The 24,875-nt window shown below is 40.2% G+C and overlaps 1 protein-coding gene across 10 annotated transcripts in view; it reads left to right on the forward strand.

The window, feature by feature from the left end:
- Positions 1 to 24,875, forward strand: part of senp6a (SUMO specific peptidase 6a) — a 50,556-nt gene that overhangs the window by 13,097 nt on the left and 12,584 nt on the right. For 6 of the 10 annotated variants that reach the window (XM_059023530.1, XM_059023523.1, XM_059023521.1 and 3 more), the window contains exons 4-12: positions 390 to 536; positions 1,003 to 1,023; positions 5,132 to 5,202; positions 5,645 to 5,760; positions 6,557 to 6,977; positions 8,139 to 8,380; positions 8,491 to 8,646; positions 9,019 to 9,052; positions 19,965 to 20,153. In XM_059023530.1, coding sequence (XP_058879513.1) covers positions 390 to 536; positions 1,003 to 1,023; positions 5,132 to 5,202; positions 5,645 to 5,760; positions 6,557 to 6,977; positions 8,139 to 8,380; positions 8,491 to 8,646; positions 9,019 to 9,052; positions 19,965 to 20,153 — 1,397 coding nt within the window. Of the gene's footprint in view, positions 1 to 389; positions 537 to 964; positions 1,024 to 5,131; positions 5,203 to 5,644; positions 5,761 to 6,556; positions 6,978 to 8,138; positions 8,381 to 8,490; positions 8,647 to 9,018; positions 9,053 to 19,964; positions 20,154 to 24,875 lie in introns of those variants that run through there. The other 4 variants (XM_059023526.1, XM_059023522.1, XM_059023531.1 and 1 more) reach the window with 4 other exon arrangements.

The raw sequence follows: 24,875 nt of genomic DNA on the forward strand, positions 1-24,875 counted from the left end.
GCTCAGTTGTACATTATTGTAAGCTCGTTAATGATCATTTTGTCAACGGAAAATGTATATGCAAAAATACATATATTGTCTGACATCAGTGTTTTTTGGTAATGGAAAATGTGTACACAGAAATAAATGTATTTTTCCACATTAATGATTATTTTGTTAAGTGACAATTTATATACAGGAATAAATACATTCTTCGATGATATACCTGCATTTACGAATAAGCTTCGTTAAATCATAAGATTAACTGGTAAATGTCTGAAATACAATCCAAGAAAACCTTATTTGGTTTAAATGTTGACATTTACCGGTAAAACTTAAGATTGACCAGATTCAGACTTTGATGGTTTATATATATATATTATACACATTTATGTATTTATTTTTATTAGTGAAAATCCCCAGGCTGTAAGATCACCAGCAGTTAGTAGCAGAACCAAGTACATCCTTGTAACTCCTCCACCAACTGGCACTGTTGTGCAGGGACGTCGCTTCCAGCATGCTAATGCACAAGCTGTCATAAAAACCCCAGCCCAAAGGTAAGATCTTCTTATAGCAGATTATTTCTCAGTAATGGAACACACTTCAAATTGAGGCCTCTGGATCTCTCTACATCCTGATTTTAAGATATGTTTTTAAGGGTTTCATGCACCAGTTTGTTATGGAAAACACTGAAAAAATGTACTTTACCAATGGACGTTTTAGCAGTCCCATTACTTATAATTGTTCGTTACCAAAGTACATTTCTATGTGCTCCCAGTAATTGTGTGAAAAACAAACCACAATTCACTAACTTAGAAGTGGACTATGGCATGGTTGAAAAAGTATTTTGAATAATCCTGTACTACAGTAAGTAACACAAACCAGATGTAGATCTGTATTGTAAATCGGTGGTTCAGTGTGACATCCCTACTGCTGTAAATTATTTAAAAAGTGCTTATATAAAATGTCTACAATTTGTTTGCAGGGTTTAGAGTCTTACATGTCTCTCTTTCCTCTTTAAAGCAGTCTTGATCTGAAGGAAAGGTAAGCCTGTTCTTGAAGTGAACTTGCCTTTTTTTCTGTAACCTGCTTCATTAACGGTTTGGGGCATTACCAGTCTTCAGATTTGCTTTAATTCATTATTTTAATGCTGGCTCTGCTTAAATGTTCTAAAATCAGGAAATATATTTCTTATGTAACCTGGGAAAGCTAATGGTACAAGTACCTTGGAAGTTGTGTATTGTCTTTTATCCAAATGTATTTGCAAGGCTTGGAAAGCTGCTTTGCCAATTAAGTATAGCATTGTATTGTTTACTACTAGCCAGTGTTGCATGTGTGTCAGACCGAGCATAACACATTCAAGGATGTAGGAGGATTTGTTTTATTACTATAATTTGTTTAAAAAAAATATATATATATATATATATATATACAGCTCTGGAAAAAATTAAGAGACCACTGCAAAATTATCAATTTCTCTGGTTTTACTATTTATAGGTATGTGTTTGGGTAAAATGAACATTTTTGTTTTATTCTATAAACTACTGACAACATTTCTCCCAAATTCCAAATACAAATATTGTCATTTAGAGCATTTATTTGCAGAAAATGACAACTGGTCAAAATAACAAAAAAGATGCAGTGTTGTCAGACCTCGAATAAAGCAAAGAAAATAAGTTCATATTCATTTTTAAACAACACAATACTAATGTTTTAACCTAGGAAGAGTTCAGAAATCAATATTTGGTGGAATAACCCTGATTTTCAAGCACAGCTTTCATGCGTCTTGGCATGCTCTCCACCAGTCTTTCACATTGATGTTGGGTGACTTTATGCCACTCCTGGCGCAAAAATTCAAGCAGCTCGGCTTTGTTTGATGGCTTGTGACCATCCATCTTCCTCTTGATCACATTCCAGAGGTTTTCAATGGGGTTCAGGTCTGGAGATTGGGCTGACATGACAGGGTCTTGATCTGGTGGTCCTCCATCCACACCTTGATTGACCTGGCTGTGTTGCATGGAGCATTGTCCTGCTGGAAAAACCAATCCTCAGAGTTGGGGAAGATTGTCGGAGCAGAAGGAAGCAAGTTTTCTTCCAGGACAACCTTGTACTTGGCTTGATTCATGCCAAAGCTGCCCGATTCCAGCCTTGCTGAAGCACCCCCAGATCATCACCGATCCTCAACCACATTTCACAGTGGGTGCGAGACACTGTGGCTTGTAGGCCTCTCCAGGTCTCCGTCTAACCATTAGACGACCAGGTGTTGGGCAAAGCTGAAAATTGGACTCATCTGGGGGTGCTTCAGCAAGGCTGGAATCGGGCAGATTTGTCTTTGTGAAGGACGCATGAATCAAGCCAAGTACAAGGTTGTCCTGGAAGAAAACTTGCTTCCTTCTGCTCTGACAATGTTCCCCAACTCTGAGGATTGGTTTTTCCAGCAGGACAATGCTCCATGCCACACAGCCAGGTCAATCAAGGTGTGGATGGAGGACCACCAGATCAAGACCCTGTCATGGCCAGCCCAATCTCCAGACCTGAACCCCATTGAAAACCTCTGGAATGTGATCAAGAGGAAGATGGATGGTCACAAGCCATCAAACAAAGCCGAGCTGCTTGAATTTTTGCACCAGGAGTGGCATAAAGTCACCCAACATCAATTCCACCAAATATTGATTTCTGAACTCTTCCTAAGTTAAAACATTAGTATTGTGTTGTTTAAAAATGAATATGAACTTATTTTCTTTGCATTATTCGAGGTCTGACAACACTGCATCTTTTTTGTTATTTTGACCAGTTGTCATTTTCTGCAAATAAATGCTCTAAATGACAATATTTTTATTTGGAATTTGGGAGAAATGTTGTCAGTAGTTTATAGAATAAAACAAAAATGTTCATTTTACCCAAACACGTACCTATAAATAGTAAAACCAGAGAAACTGATAATTTTGCAGTGGTCTCTTATTTTTTTCCAGAGCTATATATATATATATATATATATATATATATATATATATATATATATATATATATATATATATATATACACATATACACACTACCGGTCAAGTTTTAGAACACCCCCATTTTTCCAGTTTTTATTGAAATTTAAGCAGTTCAAGTCCAGTGAATAACCTGAAATGGTACAAAGGTAAGCGGTAAACTGCCAGAGGTTAACAAAAAAGTTTAGGTTACCAAAAACTGAAAAATAATGTACATTTCAGAGTTATACAAAAAGGCCTTTTTCAGGGAACAAGTACTAGGTTAACAACTTACAGCTGTTCTGCAGCAATGGAAGTAAATTAAGCCTTGAAAGTCGATGCTAACAATTCCTACAGGTGTCCCAACTTTTGTTGATTACTTACAAACCCTTTGTCTGTATAAAGGCAGTGTTGGAACAGACTGTGTTACTACACCCTCTTAAGCATTATTTGGACAGTATTGTACTGCAGGAAGTAGTATATTGCTTTCATAATGGCGAGAAAAAGGCAATTAACAAAGGAAGACAGACAGACCATTATAACCCCTAAAAGTGTATGTCTTTCCTTTAGAGAAATTGCAAAGAAAGCCAAGGTGTCAGTTAGTACAGTTTCCTACACCATCAAAAGGCACCTGGAAACTGGAGGAAACTCTGACAGGAAGAGGTCTGGCAGACCCAAAGCCACAACAGAATCAGAAGACAAGTTTCTGAGAGTCAACAGCTTGCGTGATAGGCGGCTCACAGGACAACAGCTTCCAGCACAGCTTAACACTGGTCGAAGTAAGCAAGTCTCAGTTTCAACTGTGAAGAGAAGACTTCGAGCTTCAGGTTTGACAGGTCGAGTGGCAGTAAGAAAGCCATTGCTAAGATGGCAAAATAAGAAAAAGAGGCTTGCCTGGGCCATGAAGCACCGCCAGTGGACTACTGAAGACTGGAAGAAGGTCTTATGGACCGATAAATCAAAATTTGAAATCTTCGGTTCATCAAGCAGGGTTTTTGTACGCTGTCGAGTAGGCGAAAGGATGGTTCCTCGGTGTGTGACACCAACTGTCAAACATGGAGGAGGAAGCGTGATGGTCTGGGGCTCTTTTGCTGGATCCAGAGTCAGCGACTTGCACAGAGTGAGTGGCACCCTGAACCAAAACTGCTACCACAGCATTTTGCAGCGCCATGCAGTACCCTCTGGTATACGCCAAGTTGGTCAGGGGTTCATCCTACAGCAAGATAATGACCCAAAACATACCTCCAGGCTATGTCAGAACTACTTTAGAAGAAAAGAACAAGACAGTAAGCTTCAAATCATGGCATGGCCAGCACAGTCTCCAGACTTAAACCCCATCGAGCTGGTTTGGGATGAACTGGACAGAAGGGTGAAAGCAAAGCAACCTACAAGTGCAACACATTTGTGGGAACTTCTGCAACAGTGTTGGGAAAAACTTTCCGAACAATATTTGATTTCCATTGTAGAAAGAATGCCACAAGTGTGTTCGGCTGTTATATCCGCAAAAGGTGGCTACTTTGAGTCAAAAATTTAGATTAAATTTTGTTAAACAAAACGATTCCATGATTTCTTTTTTATCTCCCATTGTTTATTTGTTCATCGCTTTAATTTCAGAGTACATTGAGACATTAAACTGCGTAAATTTCAATAAAAACTGGAAAAATTGAGGTGTTCTAAAACTTTTGACCGGTAATATATATATAATTAGCGCTAGCTGTAATAACTGGACTGAAGACTGCGACTGCAGTTATTTCAAAGACTACACCTGTAGTTGAATAGTTGCTGCTGTTTCCTGTTACCTAATCTTTTGATGCTCATGCTGCCATCAGACCTTATGACCTGTATAATAAAGGCACCAGAATGCAAAGGATGCTGTATTTCTATTACAGCTTTGTCTTTTTAATATTTGGATATCCTGATTTTTTTTTTTTTTTTTTTTTAAACCGTAAAGACCCAGAAGATTGCCAAGTGTATTTGTTTGTTTTACAAAAATAGATCAATAAACAACTGAACTAATAGAATAATGCAGGAATGACAACTATAATCACAAGAATTTATTATGTTAAAATATCTGATTTGCGGTCTATGTGGTTTGAAGTTAACAGTCTGCTTGCATTTAAGAAAGAGGCTACAGCTTACAGCTTTTTCATAAGGAAACATTTCTGTCTTTTCAGAAAAGAATACCCCCCTCATGTCCAAAGAGTAGAATTTGACAGCATCATTCTGACTTGTCCAGAGAGTACAGGTGAGTGTTCTGCAGCTTCTATTTGTCAATGGCATAGAAACTTGAAAACTGGTTAACTAAAAAGCAATCTGTAATCTTGTTGCAAAATACAAAATCTGAGATGTATAAAGACGTATTACTGACTATCATAATAAGGGTAATTAGTCAAACAAATGTCTTCAAATGTAGGTGTGTAGTTGATGTGAATGTTTTTTTTATTCGTAAACTGTGGATTTTACAATGGCCCCAGGCACTGGGAAAAGTATATACTGTACAGGAGAATCTTTTCATTCATTTCCAAAAGGAAGGGTGTTGTTTTGAAGATAGTACCGTCTGGAATGAATCTGTTAATGAAAATGCAAGACCTATGATAAAAAAAAGTTTTTTGGCAGTACATGTTTTGACTCATGAGGCTGAACAGTTTGTTTGTTTGTAAATGTCAAATCGTTTTCCTTTCTGTCAGAAAATAGTAACCAGGGATCGGACAGAGAAATTAAAAGGCGGATTCAGCAAAAGCGACGACCTTCTTCAGAGGTAATGGATTGTTTTTCAACAACAAGTGTTTCTAAAAAGGTGGAGGTGAGTGTAAAATGCACAGCTTTTTCATAATACTTTTCGTGGTGCATGTATCATTGTGCAGTGTGATATTTATCATATTGTTTAGTGATCTTGTCTTTTGCTTATTTCAGCTGCCCTTCATTCAAACAACACATACATAAATAAATAACGTTCTTGATCCAAGTTTCAGTTGAATCACATTTGGACTAATGATTAATTCTGTACTGTGGAGCCCCTTCATTTTAATATAAATGAATATAGGGAAGTGTGTCTTTCTCTCTGTGTGTCACACTTATCTTTTTACAGTTTGGGGAACCTGTTTGTCCAGTTGTGATTAAACTTGCTGAGAACTTTCTTTGGCACAAGTTATTGGGAGTTTCACAATCTGGGTGTACAGTATATGATGGCTGATTTACTGTAGCTTTTAACAAAATGCATTTTGCACCTTTGTATGTATTGCAATTATATTAAAATGAGAATAAAAAATATGCTGGCTTCAGAGTCCTACAATTAACAACAATGTCACAGAACAACTTGCTTGTTAGTTGTGCTTGTGTGGTGTACATCTTCTCCCTGGTTAAACTGCTGTATGATGATGTGATTACTAGCATTATAATGTTGTGTGTTATCTATAAACTTGCTATTACCTGTTACTTTTTGTATAATATATTTTTAAAAGTTATGTAGTTTATTAGGAATACATTTTTAATAAGAAACATTTATAAAGAGATCTTTAATACAGCCAAAATTCATAGTGTACAAAGATATAAGAGAATATAAATGTAAATAAAGTTTTTACAATTACTTTCTTCTGTAGGAATTAGACCCTGATGTCTACTTAACACTCTGTGGAAATTGTAGCAAGCCAAGTGAAGATCATGTGAACTGTGAAAACTGCGGGCAGTCTCTCTTGCAGAATGCAACAAGTTGCATAAATAATACTATCAAAGTAACTGAAACTGCAGGACATCTCTCTCGACCGCCAATTCATGCACTTTCTGCAGGACCAAAACATTTAACCAAAGGTATTCCTAGCAGGAGTTTTTATAATGCAAATATGACCGTGAATTCACTGATGATGGATGTAGTGATGACTCCTCCAGCACACACTACCAGAAGCAACCTTGTATATCACAACGGGAGAGCTGAACTGGCTGGAGGAACAAGTCCTGCTTCATCAAAGATGTCAAGAAGCAGAAAGCAGCCTGTATCCAAACTGCATGAACTGAACGATCCAAGTAAGTTCCTTGTCAATATCTTGAATTTTAGAACTTTCAGATTCCCACTACCTGCTTGATTTTTATAAGAAACGTGTACACAATATGCATGCACCTTCTTGGTATTGTCTTGTAAAACCACCTGGTTTATCCATGGAGGACATCTTCAAGTCTCAGTTTCTTTTTATGTATTTATTTATTTATTTAAATATAGCCATGTTAGAACCACATGTTGGAAATAATGCCTCGTTTCCACTGCCTGGCGCTACAGGCTTAGGCTGCCCATGGCTGATTGCCGAAATCAAAATGTTTTTCAGTGCTTTTCTCCAAACCTGGCCAACCTTGGAAATTCTTTCCATGCATCAAAGGTCACTGGGGGATTGTGGGATAGTATTGTTTTGTTTTAAAGAAACTGGCGGCAACAAATAAATGTAACCATAAGCTCATTACAAATAAAAAGGAGAGCTCAGCCAAACAAACAGCATTGTTTTGTTGCTGTGTTTATCATGAATAAATAAAACAAAGCATTTGCGACTTTTGTCTTTGTACCAAAGCAAGATGAACATTTTTCAATCTAACAAAGTTCTCTGCTTTTCGGTCAATACAATAAAGCTTAAAGAAAAACAATAAAGAAAATGACATATGTGTGCTTTACCGATATGAAAGAAAATCAGCTACAATGGGAGCGATTTCCCTGTCAGTTTCTTCTCTACACCCGCCTCCTGGCTACATGATGACACATTTCATTTGTAGCCTGTTTGGCTACATCGAGTGTGAGATACAAAACCTTACCAGATAGTAAACAAAAACAAAGTAAATGTCCAAAATAGTGGATAGAGCACAAAAACTGCAGTGAAGACTAATGGGTGTGGGGACTAAAGAGTGGAACAATTCATAACAGTTATGTAAGGAGTGTCAAAGCATCTGACAACTACTAAAATAAATTATTGTTTTGTGCAAATTAATATACAAAAACAGAACTATTTATACATATTAATATTAAACTGTTGCATTAAGTAAACACATATTTAAATAGGTTCTATTGTGTCATAAGTGCCGCTATGTTTAATTGGTATAATTTCCCCCACCAAGCATTAAAAATACGTTAACAAATGTAGGTCTTATACCTAAAGGGAATACTTGCCTGTTTCAAAGTGTGTGTGTCTTGCTCTTGTACTGTAGTTGTGTTGTCCAGTGATGAGGACGAGGAAACAGACAATGCCAGCACAGGCAGTGTGAGCAGGATGGACAGTGTGTCTCCTCGCCCCGCAGACTCTGCACACTCCTCTCCAGCACCCTCTGGTGGAAGAGTTGAGGCAGCTGTGAAGGACAACACCGAGCAAGCAGAAGAGGCAAGCAGTGACATCTTTACAGAGATCGACCTCCGAATACCAATACCAAGAAAAGCACGAATGAAGGACCAGGTACTTTCACTTATTGTATATGTTCAAGTGAAACCTGTACACCCACAGAACTAAAGAAACTTCTTAAATGTTTCTACAAGTGATTCCAGCACATTACTGTTTCTTTGTAGTTTGGTAACAATGTCCCTGACAACATCATGAGCAAACGTCGAAAAGTTGTTCAGATACACCCTGGTGGCCTGCATACCAAATTGGAAAGCATAATTTTGGATTGTCGAAGCATACGGATAGGATCTCTGCGCAGAATGGTGACTAAACCAGTCATTGTAAGTAAAACCCTTCGTAATGTTTCTATTTGTGCCATCACATCTGATTTTATAGTCATTAATACTGCAGTTATTGTGTAAAATAATAGTCTGTTTCTCGTAACTTTTTACCTGGTCGCAAGTTGGATTATGTTCATATTACTTCCATTATAATACACCACTATTCACCTTTTAACTGTGCATTCATTATGATGGGGCAAAAGCATCAACAGTAATGCCTGGGACTGTGATTTCTGCAGTCTATTTTGATATTCTTTTAAAAAAAATGCTTTAATATGTTTTGCGATTCACACCTAAATCATCATTTTGATCATTTAAATACTTTGAAATTCATGGTATTCTTTTAAGCTTTTCCCTTTCTGATTTTAACAGTTTACCCTAGAGTACATCCAAATTGATACTGACGGTAAGCATTGCAATTTAAACACTTAACCTAGATCTGCTTTTGTTGTTCATAAAGTAGCTTGTTAAATGATCGAAAAAATATTCTGTGTACAGTTGTCTACAGTACTCTACCACACAGTAGGTAAAATGTCTGTATTTTATTATGCCCTAACATGTACAAATCCATGTTTTATAACAAGGGAAAACTTTTTATTAGCATGTTATGTAACCTCAATTAAATTGCATATTCCAAGGGTGCCCAAAATGCAGCCCGACAATCCTTTTAATACAGCCCACAGCGTCTCTCCAAGTGAACCTTATATGTAGCCCGCAATGAACTGAGTCACTGCCAAGCGCTTGATTTCCAGCAGCCTTTACAGCAGAGGTGCACAAAGCGGCTTGTTGATATTAAGCAGCATGCAGGCAGGCAGGGGAGCAGGATTATATAGGAAGTCGCATAATAATATAGGAATATATTTTTGAACATACTACACATGAACATTAATGAGAGACTGACGCAGTGGTTTGTACGTGCATGCCTGCCAGTTTGTGAGATCGTGAACTCTGCTACGCAAGCAATGGCAGCAGCGGGGGAAAAAAAAGAAAAGCACAAGAAGAATTTCAAACATTTCAAGAAAATATTTTGTAATTGAGAAGGAGGTCAAACCTCTCTGTCTTCTGTGCAAACGGCGCATTGGAGTCATGAAATACTATAATGTTAAACGTCACTACAAAACAAAGCACGCAGCATATGATCAATACGTGGGTGAGCAGAGGAAAGGTGGACGGAGAGTCTTTCAAGGAATTAACAACGCAACAATATTTTTTCTAAAATAGTGGCATTATTTACTCTCATTTTTGATACAATTGATATTGTTGAGACGGTCGGTATAGCATTGTTTATTTGTGATAACTCAACCCTTGCCAGAGACAACTTACTTAAGAACATAAGAAATTCTAGAACGAGAAAAGGCCATTTGGCCCACCTACGCTTGCTCGCTTAATGCAAGCGTGATCCTTTAACACTCACTCAGGAGAGGAAAAACAAAAAAATCCTAACCATTTAATTAGTAGGGGAAGTAAAACCTCTGTGAATCCTTGGCTAAATGGACCGCCCTTCCTCCAGGCAGCTAGCTAAAGGTCTCATTATGGTCACAGAGAGAGTTGTACAATATTGTTCATGACAGCATCCAGTCTAGTCTTGAAGGATCGGATAGTCTTTGTTTCAGCAACTCTGTCTGGCAGCCTGTTCCAATGGTTCATCACCCTTTCTGTGAAAAATCTCCTTCTCCCCTCGGTTCTGAATATGCCCTTCTTCAGCTTCCCCCTGTGGCCCCTGGTTCTGCTCTCTGTGACCTGTGAAAAATAAATAATTCTCAGCAGTAACCTTTGTTAAACCCCTTGACAATTAAGTACGTCTTAAGTTGCCTCTGGCTTGCCTTCTTTCTAGGCTATACAGATTAAACTCTCAGTCTGTCTTCATATGACATACCCATCAATCCTGTAATTTAATTGTGTTGCTCTCCTCTGTACTCTCTCCAATGCTTCAATGTCTGTCTTATGATATGGGGACCAGAACTGGACACAGTATTCTAGGTGTGGTCATACCCAGCGTGTATTTTTCGCAAATAACTGGCAACAACCGTCACACTTGGTTTACTAACTTTCGCAAGTTATTATCATAAATATCAATTGAAGCTCCAACATCTTGAGGTAAACCTGTCATTTTGAGAGCATTCTTGCAAAGCTTTAACATAAGCATAGTCGTGTCTGTCTTGCAGCTGATTCTCTGATTTTCCCTTCTGTAAAAATGCACATCATATTAGTGCAGAGCTCGCTCGGGCGCTAGTGAATCAACTGGTACATGGTGGGAGAAGCAGTCGTCTGTCGATTCTGCCTCTGTGGAGAGTGCTGCTCGGTGCTACTCATGAACTTTGCAGTTTTTAACTTCTCCTATAATTGAATACTAAATCAGTGAAGCACAATCTTTCTGCATTATAACTCCAGTAGACATACATAAAAATCACAATATTTATACTTTTGACGGTTTTTGTTTTATTTCACTTTTTAAAAAAATGACCTTTTCAGAAATAGCATCATCTCAAGCGTTTTGAAACTGGTAAAGATTTAATCAGAACATTTGAGTTGAAAAAACACATTTAAGTGTATAGTAATGTCATTAAGTGGGCTTGAGTGGTGCATGTGGGTGGTGACATCACAGACCAGGTAGAAGTGCAAAACAAAAGGTACGGGCAAAACTGAGGCACATTAGCGCTCAGTGTTTTATTAAATAAACAAAAGTACATATTTAAACCAAACAAAAGACTTTTCACAGAAGAAAAAGGCACGGAACAAAGTATATTCAAGTATATATTATTATAGCAATTGATATATTTCACGGACCCGCGTCTTGTCTCTCCTCCAACACCCTCTCGCAGTGAGCCAAGACGGTGTCTTTTATATCCTGTTTAGTGAAGGATGGGGAAGTAACCCCATCCTTGCCAAACAACAATAATGCTGGCGCTTCACCGGCAACAAATAATAAACAGTAAAGTTGGACGGCTTTTCGTCTGTCCGCACAGAAATACAATTATAATAATTAGAATGATGATGATAGTGCAGCACAAATACATAAATAACAAAAGGGGCAGACACCTTGCCACAAGTAATTAAAGAAGACACACCATGTGCATTATTCTTTTTGCAAGTTGAGTTTATTCATCATATGACTTCACTCCACATGTCTCTGCTGAAACTCAACATGGCGGCTGCACCAATGAAGAAACAGAAATACAATCTTTGAGTAAAAGACAGAGCTAAAAAAAATATCTGATTATCCATATGAGGATGGTGGGATACTATTCTTAAAGTTTTGCTGTAATTCGCTTGATCATGTACGAGTCAATACCATTAAATATCATAATGCTTGTCAAACACGGAGAATAAGAAAGCAAATAAGACGGCAACAATGGCAAAGCACTGCATTCACTACGCTGAAAAACTTAGACTTAAGGTACTGCGCTCAAGGCAGGGCTTACCCGAAGTAAGTAAGTAAACTAAATTAATTGCATATTTATTTATTTAGTTTATTTCTTTCCACGCTACTTGCCTTTAATAAACCTATTAGCAATGTTAAACCATGGCCGTTTGTTAATTTAATCATATTTTCTGATGATAAAGAAACAAGATCAAAGATATTTTTCTAGCTATACCTTCCTTAGGAGGCTGTGTGGTCCAGTGGTTAAAGAAACGGGCTTGTAACCAGGAGGTCCCCGGTTCAAATCCCAGCTCAGCCACTGACTCACTGTGTGATCCTGAGCAAGTCACTTAACCTCCTTGTGCGACGTAATTGTAAGTGACTCTGCAGCTGATGCGTAGTTCACACACCCTAGTCTCTGTAAGTCGCCTTGGATAAAGGCGTCTGCTAAATAAACAAATAATAATAATAATAATAATAAAGGAAATTGATGGCTTTACTGTGTAAGAGATGTAGTTAATAGTAGTTTCACAAAAACATTCTGGCTGGAGACACACCTTGTTGAATCTTGCAAATAACAAAGCAGAATTAGCCATGAAACAATTGGGATGGATTAATTATGCATTTTCATTAAAAGGGGCACTATTTAAATTACAATCGGGTAATACACAGCAGTGAACCTGTTTTAGAGCACCGAGTCAGTCAACATGCCTTTATCAGTGTTTCATATTTTATCCTGGTTATTATTATAATGCCAGTAAAACGCTAAATCTAATTTGTGGAGTACTGTACATACGATCAATGAATCAATCTTTATTTTATATCATGCCTTTCACAGTGGACACAAAGCATCACAAAGCGCTTTCCAAGATTCAGTAACAACAAGAAAATCCATAATACTTTAAATACAGAGAAATGCATAATACATGATATACAGTAAAAAAAAAATAATGCCGAATACATTAAATACAGTGAAAAATGAATAATACATGATAATAGCATAATACATGAAAGAGTAGCAACAACACAGCAGCTAATAGCAGATAACAGACTTAAAGAGCACGGAAAGCAAGAGCGAACAGGTGGGTCTTGAGAGCTGATGTAAAGCAAGCGACGGTGAGAGCATCACGCACCAAAGCTGGGAGAGAGTTCCAGAGAGTCGGAGCCATGAAGCTAAACGAGCGTTCTCCAAGTTTAGTGCACTTTTGCTTGGGGATAACAAGCAAGCCAGTGTTGGAGGACCTTGCGGGCAGGGACATAGCGGGTCAGCAAGTTGAGGAGGTACTTGGGACCTGTGTGATGAAGGGCATTGTAGGTGAGCAGGAGAGTTTTGAAAGTAATCCTGAACTTTACAGGTAGCCAGTTCAGCTGTGCAAGATGGGGGGTTTGCGACACCATTTGAGGTTTGCAACACCACTGCATCCAGCATAGAAAACAGACTGCATGTGTCCAAATAGGCAAGAGAACATCCATGAGAGATAGGTTCCAGTGAGAGGAATATTGAAAACTCTGCAATAAAAGCAGAGTTGTTCTTAGGTGGACGGTAGATAACAGCAAGGGTGAGGGACATGGGAGAGGGGAACTTGATGGCAAGATGCTCAAATGAAGAAAAGGCACGCAAAGAAAGAACTGAGGAAGCAAGCACAAAATTTGCAGTAACAGCAGTGCCAATGAGGCGAGGTTTGTCACAGAGGGAAATAGCCCTTTGGGGTGGCTAGATGCAGTGAGTGCATGTCATTTACAGAGTGCCCGGTTTCAGCTAGACAGAGAAGATCAAGATTGGTATCCATTATAAGTTTGCTGAGAAACAGAGATTTGTTAGTCAGAGAACGACAATTGTAAAAGGAGATTTTCAAGTTTGTAGCAGGCAGCGCAGGACGAGAAGGAGTTAGTAAAGGTATGTGCAGCAGGTACTTACCAGTGTTCATTCCAGGAGGGGAGAATGAGTGAGCCCTCTTTGTCCAGGGTATCCAGACGTTAGGTGTCAAAGTACGAATGAGGCCTCTAGTAGCCATTGGGAGGGATTCTGACTGCCACAGCTCAGACTGCCCTTGGACGTGTGGCCCTTAGACTGGCTCAGCTCAGACTGCCCTTGGACGTGTGGCCTTTAGACTGCCACAGCTCAGACTGCCGTTGGACGTGTGGCCCTTGGACGGCTGGTGCTTAGAATGGCTGGTGTTCTAAGACACTGTTTGCCAATTTATACTACCCTGTCGGCCTGGAGCCGTATACTTAACACATGTTTCTCATCAGCCTCCCAATTCAGCACAGCCTAGCACACAAAGGAAATCTAAATTACAGTTTTTAAGTGCAGTCTGGTTACTTTAGCAATCAACGATTTAAACTTTTAAATTAACTGTAATTCACTTACCTATTTCAAAGTTGTTTCCGCCAGCAACTGGAAACACACGTGTCTCTTCAGTTATAATCACAAACTGAATACACGCAGTTAGGTACCAATTTAAGCTAAGCCAAACAAAACAAAAACGCCCACTGTTAACAGAACAATAGCCACGCTAAATCGCCCTATACTTAACACAGGTTTCTCATTAGCCTCCCAATTCAACACAGTCCACCACACAAAGGAAATCTAAATTACAGTTTTTAAGTGCAGTCTGGTTACTTTAGCAATCAACGATTTAAACTATTAAATTAACTGTAAAACTAATGCCAGCAATAAGATAAACAGGTGTTTTCAATTTGTAGACTGAACTACATTGTTATTGGAAGACTGTATGATTCTCAACAGTGCTTGACATTTGGTTTCTGAACTGTTGTAATATAATTCTTAGGGTTTCCTGCTTATTTTTATGCCAGCAGTGAGCCAAGTGATGTCTATAAATGTTATGTCTTCAAATGCTTTCTTTACTATTACAGCAACAAGAGTCTTTATGTATATAAAAAAAAATGCCGTATTTAATTATTAATACGTTGATAAAATGTGGGGGGAAAAAAACAGAATTGGCCATTTTTGAAAAACGGAATTTGCTATTCCCAAGAATGGAAAAATTAGTAGCTCAAAAGATGGTTACAGTTGAAGGCAGTGCAGACACCAGTGTTTTATACATTAGTATAAAGCAATTCTATGCAGGCCACATAATATATATATATATATATATATATATATATATATATATATATATATATATATATATATAATATATATATATATACAGTTGTATGCAAAAGTTTGGGCACCCCTGGAAAAAATGTATGTTACAATGAATCTTTCAGTGAACAGAAGTTGACCTGACCTCTACATGGTACAAAGTTAAACATGACACCTTTCTGCAAATTTTAATACAGGATTACTATTTATTTGCATTTATTACAGATTCAAAATAATAAACAAAAGTGAAAATGGCGCGTGCAAATGTTTGGGCACCCTTTTGGACCATTCTTAATTACTTCTTAAAAAGATGATTACTAAGGTCCAGAAAGGTTGATTCACTCGTTAGGGCTTCAATTAGTCAGGTGAAGTCAATTCCAGTGTTGAACTATTACTCTGAAGTAACTTCATACCTTCTAATCTGTCAGACTGTGATGGTTGTTCTGCCTGGTTTCAACAACCATGTGCTCCTCTAAGCAGATGTCTGAGGACTGAAAATGAAGATAATTGACTTTCACAAAACAGGAGAAGGCTATAAAGAAACTCTCTCAACGCTTCCAGCTAGCAATTTCAACTGTCAGAAACATTGTCAAGAAATGGAAGTTAAATGGAACGGTTAAAGTCAAGGCAAGATCTGGAAGACCAAGAAAAATATCACATAGACTTGCCCGAAAACTGGTCAGATCTGCACAACAGAACCCACAGGTCACTGCAAAGGACCTTCAGAACAGTTTAGTTGACACTGGAGTAGTTGTTCACAGGTCCACAGTACAGCATACCTTACACAACAAGGATCTGCATGGGAGAGTTGTCAGAAGGAATCCTTTTCTACGACCTCATCACAAAAGTCAGCATCTAAAGTATGCAAAAGAAAACCTTGACAAGCCTGAAGCTTTTTGGAACAATGTGCTTTGGACTGATGAAACGAAAATTGAACTGTTTAGCCACAACCAAAGAAGGTACGTTTGGAGAAAAAAGGGTGAAGCATTTCAAGAAAAGAACACCTTGCCAACTGTTAAGCACGGGGGTGGCTCTATTATCTTTGCGGTTGTGTGGCAGCCAGTGGAACCGGAAATATTGTGTGGGTGGAAGGAAGAATGGATTCAACTAAATATCAACAAATCCTAGAAGCTAATGTCCTAAAGTCAGTCAGAACACTGAAGCTAAAAATAGGTTGGATATTTCAGCAAGACAATGATCCAAAACATACCTCAAAATCAACCATGAAATATTTACAAGAAAGAAGGAGAAAGGTTTTGGAATGGCCGTCACAGTCCCCAGACTTGAATATTATTGAAAATCTGTGGGGAGATCTCAAACATGCAGTGCATGCAAGGAGACCTAAGAATCTTTTTGGAAGCAGTTATATCTGCCAAAGGAGGTGTTACCAGGTACTAAGTGACAGGGTGCCCAAACATTTGCACGCGCCATGTTCACTTTTGTTTATTATTTTGAATCTGTAATAAATGCAAATAAATAGTAATCCTGTATTAAAATTTGCAGAAAGGTGTCATGTTTAACTTTGTACCATGTAGAGGTCAGGTCAACTTTTGTTCACTGAAAGATTCATTGTAACATACATTTTTTCCAGGGGTGCCCAAACTTTTGCATACAACTGTATATACAGTGCCTTGCAAAAGTATTCAGACCCCTGACCAATTCTCTCATATTACTGAATTACAAATGGTACATTGAAATTTCGTTCTGTTTGATATTTTATTTTAAAACACTGAAACTCAAAATCAATTATTTTAAGGTGACATTGGTTTTATGTTGGGAAATATTTTTAAGAAAAATAAAAAACTGAAATATCTTGCTTGCATAAGTATTCAATCCCCACACATTAATATTTGGTAGAGCCACCTTTCGCTGCAATAACAGCTTTAAGTCTTTTGGGGTAAGTATGTACCAGCTTTGCACACAGTGTCTGAGTGATTTTGGCCCATTCTTCTTGGCAGATTTGCTCCAGGTTGTTCAGGTTGGTTGGACAACGCATGTGGACCACAATTTTCAAATAGTGCCACAGATTCTCAATGGGATTGAGATCAGGACTTTGACTGGGCCACTGTAGGACATTCACCTTTTTGTTCTTGAGCCACTCCAATGTTGCTTTGGCCTTGTGCTTGGGATCATTGTCCTGCTGAAAGGTGAATTTCCTCCCAAGCTTCAGTTTTTTAGCGGACTGAAGCAGGTTCTCTTGCAGTATTTCCCTGTATTTTGCTCCATCCATTCTTCCTTCAATTTTAACAAGATGCCCAGCCCCTGCTGATGAGAAGCATCCCCACAGCATGATGCTGCCACCACCATACTTCACTGTAGGGATGGTGTGTCTTGAGGCATGGGCAGTGTTAGGTTTGCGCCACACATGGCGCTTTGAGTTTTGGCCAAAAAGCTCTATCTTGGTCTCATTTGACCACAAAACCTTTTCCCACGTCGCAGCTGGGTCAGTCTCATGGTTTCTGGCAAACTCCAGACATGCTTTCAGATGGTACTTTTTGAGTAACGGCTTCTTTCTTGCCACCTTCCCATACAGGCCAGTGTTATGCAGAGCTCTTGATATGGTTGACTGGTGCACCATTACTCCACTCCCAGCCACTGAACTCTGTAGCTCCTTCAAAGTGATTGTTGGCCTCTCTGTGGCTTTTCTCACAAGTCTCCTTCTTGTTTGAGCGCTGAGTTTTGAGGGACGGCCTTTTCTTGGCAGTGCCTGGGTGGTGTGATGCAGCTTCCACTTCCTGATTATTGATCCAACTGTGCTCACTGGTATATCCAAACACTTGGATATTATTTTGTACCCTTTCCCTAATCTATGCATTTGTATTACTTTATCTCTAACTTTTGTAGAATGCTCTTTGGTCTTCATTTTCCTTCAGATTCACAGCCTGACCAATGATCCTTCAACAGTGGGGTTTTTATCCAGAAAATGTGACAGCAACTTTAATTGTTCACACAGGTGGAGGCCAATGGTAAGGTAATTGTGTCCTCGTTAGGGCAATTTCTTTCATCGGTGTAAACGGGGAGCTTCCACAGCACGGGTTGAATACTTATGCAAGCAAGATATTTCAGTTTTTTATTTTTCTTAAAAATATTTCCCAACATAAAACCAATGTCACCTTACAATAATTGATTTTGAGTTTCAGTGTTTTAAAATAAAATATCAAACAGAACGAAATTTCAATGTACCATTTGTAATTCAGTAATATGAGAGAATTGGTCAGGGGTCTTTATACTTTTGCAAGGCACTGTATGTATATATATATATATATATATATATATATATATATATATATATATATATATATATATATATATATATACACATTTATATATATATATATTAGTCATTTGAGATGCTTTTATCCAAAGCGACTTACAGAGACTTGGGTGTGAACTATGCATGTCTCATCCGGAGGACAGAGCGCAAGGAGGTTAAGTGACTTGCTCAAGGTCATACACACACAGTGGCCGGGATTGAACCTGGAACTTCCTGGTAACAAGACCCTTTCTTTAACCATATATATCTATATCTATATCTATATCTATATCTATATCTATTATAGCTCAAAGAGCCAGCTGCCCAACGTTTCGATATGTTGTACATATCTTTCTCAATATAATTTCAGAATGATTCAGAATCAGAGGCAAATCCACAATAAATGTCTTGTTTAAGTAAATTGTAAAATACTTGGACTATTTATTGAGTGTTGGAATATTGTTTCAAAATAGTATAATGCAACAAAAATACATTAAAAAGGTTAATGCATGGTTGAAGGTTTCTCACTGATAACTGACCCTTTCTCAGTCAAAATGGCAAGTTTCTCAGTATCTAAAAAGCTTAGAGGGAACACTGGTTGTACGAATGCATTGTATAATTTTAATATAACTTCTCTTGATTTGAATTCAACTGTCTTCTGTATAACCTAACATTCTATTTGCCTTTGTTATAGCTTCTCCGCACTGTCTAGTTAGCTTAAGAGATTCATCCACTAGTACCACTAGTTGTAGATTAAAGGGGCATGAACACATATATATTTGTTAGTCCAGCCCACATACCGTGCACGCAGATGGTAGTGCTATTCTTCACACTTTATTGAATAGCTTGTTATTGTCACAACATGAATAAATGCTAATGATTTCTACAGTTTATTGAATTGGCTGTTACTGGCATTGTCAATAAATATAAATATTTTAGTATGTATTAAATTGACTTATAAACAATGGCACTATAGTAAATGATATGATATTTTTTATTGATTGAATTTAGTATTATTGACACTGGCAACAGGAATAAATGCTAATGCCGGGTTAATGTTTTTACAAGCTATTGACAGAGGGAAGTAAATGCCAAGAAATGGTTTACATTTATTAAGTTGGTAATTTATTAAGCTGAAATAAATGCACTTGAAAAAGGTACTTGGAAATTTGCAATCCATGCAATTTGGTCACATTGCGGCCTATGGTCCCGCAGTATCCTTGCTAGAAGCCCTCTGCACTGTAAACTTTGGGCACCCCTGGTATATTCCATGAACATAATTTTTTTATTTATTTTTTTACAGACTATCCACAATTTTTTAAAGCTATGATAAATAAAATGTTTAAAGTTGTTGGTTTTTTTTACAAACAAATTAGGCATATGGTAGAGAGAAATTCAACCCATAAATAAGCTGTTCTACATAAATTCGACCCTACATAAAGAATATTTGTCAGGGGCATGTAACTTTACTGAGGCAACTTTTAATAGAAGGAAGAATCCTCATTTAGCTGGCGTTTCTCCAGTCTGGGGAATTATACTTAATTGAGCAAGGTGAATGGAAGTAAAAACAATCTGTTATGTTTCCATTGCAAAAGCTCCAGCAGAGGATGGTGTGCAGCAGGTTATGCTGAGAACATCAGAACTCATCCACTGTGAATGGTGCTCAGCCAAAAAGTTGCCAGTCCTCTTTTTCCAAACCACACCAGGAGCCTGTTTGAGTCTACAGACACATTTGAAAATGTCCAGGGAGAACGGAGGGGTGTGGTATGATTGCAAAGGAGCTAGTAAGTATGATTAGGTGCATTTTTTTTTTTTTGCATTCTGATCGCTATATAATGTCTTTCCATTCACAGACGATGAAATCCCTGGCAAAGGGAGTATAATGGAAGCTGTCATATGTATGCATGTCACATTCTAAAACGAATTATTCTCTAACATAATCTAATGAACATTCTAAGGTTTGTAAATTTTTTGATTTAGTCTTGCTGCAGCCATGAAGTATGCCCTCCTGAAATATGCCTTCCTTCATGTGTGCTAGGATATGACATCAGAATGATCATTTCCCTGCCATTCAGGCCAGTAAGAACTACAATGGCCTAAAGTGATGTTTTTGCAGTATTATTGTTCTGCATACCATTATTAACACCAGTGTTGAAATCCCTTGCACAGGGGCTGTAGTGGAAGCGGTCGTCCATCTGTACTTATGTCACACTTCACAAATGCCTCCATATATCTGGAAGATCGCTTGTCCAGTAGTCATGAAATTTGGTATAAATATTATTTATAAGTTGTTGATAATATCAGGTTCCCAAATGGATATTTACCTCCTAAAGATCCGAAGCTTGAATAAGATAACAAAGCTGTGACGCAGTCATCATGCCACCCCCGAGGGTATAAAAGGACTGAACTGACCTGACAGGAGAGCTTATTCAGATAAGTACTTGTTACTTTTTCTGCAATAGGTTTTCGCTCGTATTGTGTTTTTACACAAATTATATGTGATATTAAAAATAATTGCTGTTATAGTTTTACTAATTATGCATATTTGTGCACTACAGCCCGTTGTTTGTTACGTCCCGCTGTGGCCTTGTGCCCTACATGAAGCCAGCGGCTTGAGTCGCTCCTTCCCAGGGATCAAGCAACATAAGTCGACTGACTTTGTGCTGTCCCCCCAGGCTGCAATAACTCTGGCTGGAGTTATTTTATATTTGTTTTGACAGAGACTGCGCGCAGGCTTGTCTGCAGTGTGTGCTGTCGCACACGTGGAGTGAGAGCAGCTGCTGGGTTCAACAGCGCTGTGCAGGACAGAGAGGCTGCTTCAGTGGTGGTTGCTTGCAATCTCTACCACAGCTATTGATGCAGTTTTGGTGACAGCTTTTGCATCAGCATTACAAGGGCTGTTAGTTCATTCTAACAAGCAGGCTTCCCTCAGTCTTGTGTGAGTATTGACTTGAGTGGTTTTGCTATTAGCTTGCACAGATAGGCATCCCTGTACAGTGCTACCCGCGGTATCTGCGAACTGGTGGACCCGTACCGGTAAAGAGGTCACTGACCAGCTCCGTTCCCGACCCGGTACCGTACCTAACCGGGACCGAGGTTACTGCACCGGTACTGTACTGACCCGGTACCACAGTCACTGAACCACTACTGACCTAGGAGCGAGGTTACTGCAGCGGTACCATACTGACCCGGTACCACAGTCACTGAACCACTACTGACCCAGGACCGAGGTTACTGCACCGGTACCATCCAAGGTTACCATACAGTCACTGAACCGGTACCGTACTGACCTGGTGCTATAGTCACCAAACCGGTACCAACCCGATGCTGAAGTCCCGTGGCTTTAACAGCCCTGTTACTGTCTTTAAGCAAACTGAGGCAGCACCTGTACACTGCATTGTAACTTGCATGATGCTTGGGTTTTATCCCTGCGACATATGCAAGGCCATTCTGCCTGTTAAGGACAAACACGGAAGATGCTCTTCCTGCCTGGGGCTAGAGCAGGCAATGGAGGCAGTGGTGAACCACAGTTTCTCCGAGTTTTGTGCACTGGAGAAATGTCTCTACCGTAACTCTACGGAGCGCTCTGCGTCCCTCCTGCTCAGCGCTCTTCCCCCATCACCCTATGGTAGAGAGGTGGCTGCGTCCTCACCCCATGGCTCTGTGCCAAGGGAGAGCGGACAACGCACCCGGGAAAGTAGCCCATGCAGGTAGCCGTCTTCACAGTTCCTCATCCTCCTCTGTCTCTCCTTCTCCCCCCCCCCCTCCCCCCCGAAGGAAGGAAAAGAAAAGTCACCGTTCCAAGCGATCAGGTGGCTCTGAGCAGATGGAGAAGCTCTGAGCATCAGTTTCCCACCAATGAATGGTGCTTGCAGAATTACTGCATGAAAGTTCGGCGCCACCGCCCCGCCTGTCCCCTTGGGGTGCCAGGGGGCTGCCTCTGAGGAGGTGGACTAACAGGAGCTGGCATTCCCTTCTGAGGACATGGAGTCAGACAGCACATCCCCTGTGGTTAAGCTCTCCCTGTCGGCAGAGCGTCTACCACTGATCAAGAGGGTCACTGCAGTCTTGCAAGTGCCCTGGCCTACAGATGGTGTGACAAGGGCATTCATCTTTGATGTCCACCTCTCCCGTGACCCCCGTAGTGCACACAGATTATTTATTTATTTTTTTTGAGATTCAGTCGTCCTTGGGTCACTCAGCTACAGCTCCTGCTGTTTCCCGTTTTTTCCCTATATAGGGTGTACAATGTGGAGAAGCTGGGCCTGGCCAAATTTCCGCCAGTGGAGGCTTGTGCAGAATGTGATTTAAGTGATTTCTAATTTGGAGATGGCCATGTGTATAAAAGCGCCATTTAGCCTCTCTCCAGTGCTCTGTGCCTTTTCGAAGTGCATGGAAGCTATCCTGGCCCCACTGAGACTCAAAGGCATCAGAGTGCTCAATTATCTGGACGACTGGCTCATTTGTGCCCAGTCTCTAGCACAGGCAGACCACACGGAACTTGTCACTGGCCACCTTCAACAGTTGGGCCTTATGGTGAATCATGCGAAGAGCCAGCTCACGCCTTCTCAGACAGCCGCTTATCTAAGAGTGTGCTTGGACTCCAGGTCCATGCTGTCCACTCTGTCAGACGGCAGTGCAGAGAATATCCACCTGTTTTTGGAGCTATTTCAGCTCAACAGAGCGCTCACGGTAGTGACATTCCAGAAACTTCTGGGCTTGATGGCAGCAGCTTCTCAGACCCTACCTTTGGGTCTCCTGCGCATGTGCCCTCTGCAGGCCTGGTTCAACAGCAGGGTTTTTTTAGCCCACGTTGAACCGCGACTGGCTATCGACTGTCTCGCCACTGTCTAAAGGCACTTTCTTGGTGGAAACAGTCTGCCCATCTATGCCTAGGTGTAGCGCTGGGCAGTGTCACCAGAAGGGAGGTCATCACCACGGACACGTGCAGCCTGTGCTGGGACACTATGTGGAATGGCAGGGGGGTGCAAGGTGTGAGGAACCCTCAATGTTTTGGAGCTGCAGGCAGTTTACTTGTCTTTGCAGAATTTGTGGCAGGAGGGTTCGAGGGAGACATGTGCTTGTCCGTACAGACAACACAGCAGTGGTGGCGTACATAAAACACCAGGGCGGCCTCAGGTCTCCCAGTCTCCATCGCGTGGCCCGCAAGCTTTTGCTCTGGGTAGACAAGAACCTCCTCTCACTGCGGGCAGTACATCTACCTGGGGTGACAAACTGGGCGGCGGACCTCCTCTCAAGGGGAGCTCCCAGCGTTTCAGAGTGGAGGCTTCACCTCGAGGGGGTGAGCCTCATTTTGAGAGAGATTCGGTAGAGCAGAGATAGATCTCTTTGCCTCCCAGGAATCAACCCACTGTCGCTTCTGGTTCTCCATAAAAAGAGGTGGGGACCTGCTGGCAATAGATGCATTGGCACACCAGTGGCCAAGCCAACGGTTATATGCCTTCCCACTGCTCGCCATGCTCCCGCTGTGCTCAGTCAGGCATGGGTGACCTTATGGGATCCCAACCCATCCAGCCTGCAGCTCTGGGTCTGGCCCCTGAACAAATGCATTTGAGCCTTTTGGGTATGTCCACTGGGGTTATTGATGATTATTATTATTATTATTATTATTATTATTATTATTATTATTATTATTATTATTTATTTCTTAGCAGACGCCCTTATCCAGGGCGACTTACAATCGCAAGCAAATACAAATACATTCAAGTGTTACAATACAAGTAATACAATAAGAGCAAGAAATACAATAATTTTTGTTCAAGTGTGACAAACCACAATTCAATAATACAGCAGATAATAGTGATAGTTACATCAGGATATGATTAAGTACAAAATACTACAGGTTAAACACTTGGCAGATTACAATATTCTGAAGTACAGGATTAAATGCAGTAAAATAGGGGGCAGATAAGAGCAAAATAAAGCACATTTAAATGAAGGGTGATAGTGTCCCAGGATACAACAGAGGAGTTCTACAGGTGCTGTTTGAAGAGGTGAGTCTTAAGGAGGCGCCGGAATGTGGTCAGGGACTGGGCAGTCCTGACATCTGTAGGAAGGTCGTTCCACCACTGCGGAGCAAGGGTGAAGAAGGAGCGGGCTCGGGAGGCAGGGGAGCGTAGCGGAGGTAGAGCCAGTCTTCTAGTGCAGGCGGAGCGGAGAGGTCGAGTGGGGGTGTAGGGAGAGATGAGGGTCTGGAGGTAGCTGGGTGCAGTCTGGTCAAGGCGTCTGTAGGCTAGTACAAGAGTCTTGAACTGGATGCGAGCGGTGATTGGGAGCCAGTGGAGTGAGCGGAGTAGTGGAGTAGCGTGGGCGAAGCGAGGCAGAGAGAACACCAGGCGGGCAGCAGAGTTCTGGATGAGCTGGAGCGGACGGGTGGCGGACGCAGGGAGACAAGCCAGGAGGGAGTTGCAGTAGTCTAGGCGGGAGAGTACCAGGGCCTGGACCAGGAGCTGGGTAGCATAGTTGGTGAGGAAGGGTCGGATTCT

This window comes from Acipenser ruthenus, chromosome 5 (genome assembly GCF_902713425.1).
Source record: "Acipenser ruthenus chromosome 5, fAciRut3.2 maternal haplotype, whole genome shotgun sequence".
Taxonomy (NCBI): Eukaryota; Metazoa; Chordata; class Actinopteri; order Acipenseriformes; family Acipenseridae; genus Acipenser; species Acipenser ruthenus.